The 5,298-nt window shown below is 36.0% G+C and overlaps 1 protein-coding gene across 1 annotated transcript; it reads right to left on the bottom strand.

Moving 5' to 3' along the window:
- Positions 1–3,995: 3,995 nt before the first annotated feature.
- LOC145018006 (E3 ubiquitin-protein ligase ATL6-like) lies at positions 3,996–5,072 on the bottom strand. Its single transcript, XM_078975947.1, has one exon. It carries the CDS (start codon positions 5,063–5,065, stop codon positions 4,112–4,114), a length of 954 nt encoding a protein of 317 aa, XP_078832073.1. The 5' UTR covers positions 5,066–5,072; the 3' UTR covers positions 3,996–4,111.
- Positions 5,073–5,298: the final 226 nt, after the last annotated feature.

Raw genomic sequence — 5,298 nt, 5'->3', positions numbered from 1 at the left:
ATAAGGCCTTTAATCACTTCCCTAATTTCCTAGCAAGTGTCTTGAACTAATTTGGAGGGTTTAAACCCTCATTTAGGGACATTTTGGGGAGTTTACGGCCAAGGCTTGTGCTTAGGCCGTAAAATCCATTTTGTTCTTCAAAATGTATGTTTAAATGGTCCAAAACACACTCCTACATCTTAGATAAATTTATGAAGGCCTTATGTGGAGTTTTGGTGCATTTTGCCATAAAAATTGGGGAGTTTACAACCCAAGTATAGTCTTGGCCGTAAACTCATCTTTTGGCTTCAAAATGAGATGCTTAATGGTACAACACACTTCCCTTCACCTTAGATAAATACTAGATGACCTTAGGTGAAGTTTTAGGGGCATTTTGGCATATTTATTGGGTGTTTACGGCCTAAGCATAAGCTTGGCCGTAAACTCCTCTTTTTGCCTCTAAATGGTGTTGTTTAATGTACTAAAACATTTCCTAGGGTCATAGCAAATTTACTCCATGCCCTAGATGAGTTTTTGGGACATTTATCAAGGGTTTTTCGGTGTTTACGGCCTAAGCATAAGCTTGGGCCGTAAACTCCTTTTTAGGCCTCAATTTCTTATGATTTCATGTCTAAACTCTCCTAGGTATATCCCTTAATTAGTACACAAGCTTAAAGGAAGGAAAAATGGGACTTTTGGCAAGGTTTTAGGTGTTTACGGCCTAAGGGGCATCCTAGGCCGTAAACTCCTTTTTATCCACTAAATTCTTTGATTTTTTGGCCTCTAAATGTTATGGACAATGATTAGAACAAGATAGGGAAGAAACCCTTACGTTTGGAAGCCGGAATTCGCGGGTTTGGAGTCGGGTTCGGGTCTAGAGAGGGAAAGTAGTGAGGGAGAGTGAATGAGTGGTAAAAAGGCTTAAAAGCGGTGTTCATTTGCTTATATATGTCTCGGGTATTGCACCCGGTACACGGCTACCCGATGCTAAAGTTTAATGGGGTTAAAACTTTTTGCCCGGGTGAAGTGGTTGAAAAGTAATATAACTCTATTTAGTCAAACGGGGTTAACATTTACAAGTTATAATTACTTATGATAATATCGGGACATATAAATAACTAGATGTTTGTTTATTGACAACTCCAAACATTATAGAAAATAACATATAGTGACGCATTCCGTTAGTGAAGATGGGATTTGTAACGACAATATATTTGGGGTTGTCATATTTTCCACTCCATTCCATAATGGAACGGATGAATAAAAAAACACCACCATTTTCATTTTTTTCCTATCACAACATTGTACTTTATATTATCCAATTCAAACACAAAGATGAATATGTAACGATAATTTGGACTTACTCATTTTTGAAGGCAAAGATAGTTGAGAAAGGGCAAAAATAGCTTAAAACTACAGCCATGGATTCAGTTCTTGTGAAGACAATGACAACAATAGGACGACTAAGAGTGTTGGTTATTGTTGCAACATCAAAGGCAAACATTTCACCCATATGGCTTTGGAAAATTTATAAACACTGTTACTTGCATTAGTTTCAATGGCAAAATGGTAAAAATATGTGTGTGAATAACTGAATATTTATTAGGAAGTAAAACTACGCAACATAAAGTCTATTTTTTCTGGTTAAGTCATGTTTGTGTAAAGTGACTGAATGGGTAACATTGTTTCTATATATTTTTCTTTTCTAGATGATGACCATTTTACCCTTGTATCCCAAAAAAGAAATTTCAAATTATCATTGATTTTAACATGAGAGTTTGGAGGAAAAAAAAGAAGGAAAATAAGTAAAGAGTAAAGAATCAGTGTCATAAACCATTAATGCATGTCTTTTGGCATAACCTATTAAGCCTTAAATACAATTATTTGTATTAGCTTCAATGGTAAAATGGTAATAATTAGATAATCAGTTTTAATGGCAAAATAACTTCTTGAATTGGTTTTTATATCTTTTGTAACTGAAAAAGGAAATAATTAGATAATAAGTTGATTAATGTTAAGGTTAGGTTGATACACAAACAATGGAATGGACTCAAAGAGACTCCACAGAACCATGTTTTAGTGCAAAGAGCATCATTACTTACCCTTCGTGAAAATAGAAAATCTGATATCTAGAATTCGTATGCTAATATATATACTCTAAAAATTGACAAATCTTAATAAATATTACAACTGGAAATTTCACAATATTTTCTACAATAAATAGTTTATGAACTTGTGTCGTTGAATTAGGTTATATAGACTCCTCAGAACCTCAAAGAAAACAATTATGTCTCAAAGAAATCCTCAAATTAGGCATGCCTTGTTGTTAGCTCTTCACTTTTGGATAAAAATGGAGGCTTTATTTATAAATAGACAAGAGTGATAATCAATTTAGTGAGAAACAATTTGGTCAGGATATCAACATTCTGACAACTTCGTCTACAAAACCCTACGTCAAGCAAGACATAAAGCTAGGGTTTTTCAAACAATATGATAGATGAATATGCGTTCAACAACAAATAAAAAGTGTTTACGCATGGAGAGATTTGCAGTCGCAACAATTTGAGTTGGAAAGGAAAATGGAGCGATTTGCAGTCGCAACAATTTGAGTTGGAAAGGAAAATGGAGCGATTTGCAGTCGCAACAATTTGAGTTGGAAAGGTAAATGGAGCGTAAGATACAACTGTGAAAGAAGAAAGGGTATTATCTGCGACGTATATTAACGGCAACGACCAGCAATTGCGGCGACGAGAGGCGTAATAGCGGTGACAACATTGATGAGAATCATTAGCGGTATTTTTCAGGTGTTAGCGGCGCCGATGTTGCCGGAAAAGCGTCTCCGCTAATGGTTTGAGACCATGTGGATTTTCAGCCGTTGGATTAGGACTAAATCAACGGCTATGATTTCATTTTAACTATTCAAACAAATTGATGACGTGTGAGCATTAGCAACGACACACAGTTTTAGCAGCAACAAGTAACACGAAAGTTTTTTGTCGCTCTAACGGCATGTGTCGCCGCCGCTACTACTGACGTTTCTAGTAATGAATATTTTTATTTTTATATATATTAAAATTAATAATTATTTAATAAATGTCATTTTAGGAAATTAGGAATACGGTATACGAGCCCAGCCCGTGTGGGCCCAGCCTCTATATATTTCTTTATGAACCCACCTCGAGCTCCATACCATAAGACTTGAAAGGAGCTTAAGCTCAAATTTGAGCCCAAATTTTTTTAATAAAGCTTAGTTCAAGCCTAGTGAAGCTCGTGTTCAGCACTACTTATTTGCACCCCTATGTGTAACTATGATCGTAAGAGATTATTACAATTTACAACGTCATATGACATTAATTAGCCCCTAAAATAAATAAACAATAAATATTACAATCTAACATCACAAAATATTTACTTAATTAATTTAAGCTTAAGATTGAAAACTATTTATTAATTTTTAACATCTTTCCATTTATCATCTTCATCATTTGTGTTTTACTTATCTTGGACAATCTCCTACCAGGTCAACTAATGCACGACAATACAACGTAAAAGTTATGTTAGAGAATCTTGATGATGATTCTTTGCAATTTTGTCAACATTGTGGGGTTAAAAGTTCAAATTTAAAAGTTAACTTAAAATATGTGAAAACTATTTCCCAGCCTAGTTGGTATTCCCAATTACACATCGTATTCGTATATGGTAAATCAAATTAACTTCAAACCCGAAATTTCTAATCTTAATTTTGAATCTCAAAGGACGAATTTTGCAGACGCATGATATTGGAATTTATAGATATTCGAAGTTATCTTGTTTTACACATGTTTCCAACAATGTTCCCAATCATGTTTATGTATGACTCATCTTGATATAACACCTTCTAATCTACTTCTAAATCTCTATCTTTTGTGTCAAACCAAACTTGAACCCTCAACTTATTGGTTTCCTTACTCATAATCTAAGACTGTGTTTGGTAATAGGACACCCTGAAAAAAAAAGGAAAAAAAAATACCCTTTTTTGATACCATTTGGCATGAACAATATAGACACATATTCCGGTAGAGTTTAAGTTTAGTCACATGTACCAAATGCTATATAGAGAATCTAAAAATCGTCGATTTTTCGTCTTGTTATTTCAGCACTCAACTATGTGAGAATCACTAGGACCACCCCTTGATGTTTGGCCTCTTCGTCTTTCATGATTAGAAACCTCGTGATGAACATAATCCAATCTTCTAACTGAACCAACACTAATACTTCGAAGACTCATTTTTTGACTACTTTCCATAGGCAATGCCATATGAGGGCTTGTGGGAAGGCTTGCTACAAGGTTCCCAAAAAGCCCCCGTGCTTCGTTTGGTAACCGTAGTGTGTATCTCTCAGTATTTTCAACGGGTCGAGTTATAACCGAGTGACCAGTTGAATGTGAACGTGGCATTTCAGTGGATGGAGGTATCTTGTGTTTGTACTCTATTGGAAGAAGAAACTCAGTCGATGCATAATCTGTCTCTGGGTCAACGTGCAACAACTCAGTCACATGATCGAGTTCACCAGGTAACAAGACTAGATTCGCTCTACACACCGGGCATGTGACATGTGAAGCCAGCCACATGTCAATACAATCCTTGTGAAACACGTGGCTACATTTTGGTAGCAAACGTAGGGTTTCATGGTCTTGAAACTCATTTAAGCACACAGCGCATTCTAGAACAGTCTGCCCTATCTTTATCCCTTTCACACCGGAATACAAGAAGCTTGGGAATGTGGCTATCACCGCCGGATCAAGGCCATGCACCACCGATCTCATTGACCCGGTTTCACTTAGGTTTAGTGTACTCCCTGCAAGTCGGAGTTGTCGTTCAGTATAATGGCGGAAGTAGGTCGAGATTACACAAATCATGAAGAATGCACTTAAAAGGCACACCAGTATGATCGCCATTGTTGGGTTGATCTTGGTAGAAGGTTTTTCATACGGCGACGACATTGGTGGTGATAAGATTGTATCTTCTGCCGCGTAATTATCTGCTGAAAGTAACATAAAACCAACAATAACCCATTTGGGTTCATTTGCAATTATAAGGAGTTGCATTAAGGAATCTGATCAATAATTCAGAGTACTTGAAGTGAAACTATGAATGTGAGGATGTTTTTGATGCTATAATTCATCTGTATAACTAATTAATTAGTCTTAGGTAGTTTCAACCTTAAGCATGAACAGTGAGTCAGTGACGCGATCTTGCGCCTGCTTATGGGACGAGTCTTGGCTCCATAATAATAAAAAAGTTATTTTTATGAATGTCGTGTTGCTGAGAAGAATGATAT

This window comes from Lactuca saligna, chromosome 9 (genome assembly GCF_052625555.1).
Source record: "Lactuca saligna cultivar CGN05327 chromosome 9, ASM5262555v1, whole genome shotgun sequence".
Lineage (NCBI taxonomy): Eukaryota > Viridiplantae > Streptophyta > Magnoliopsida > Asterales > Asteraceae > Lactuca > Lactuca saligna.
Note: the sequence above shows the minus strand (reverse complement) of the source record. Positions and strands in the feature narration are given on the sequence as shown.

Coding starts and splice junctions, on each gene's coding strand:
- LOC145018006 (XM_078975947.1), bottom strand. CDS start 5,065: ATGCAACTCCTTATAATTGCAAATGAACCCAAATGGGTTATTGTTGGT.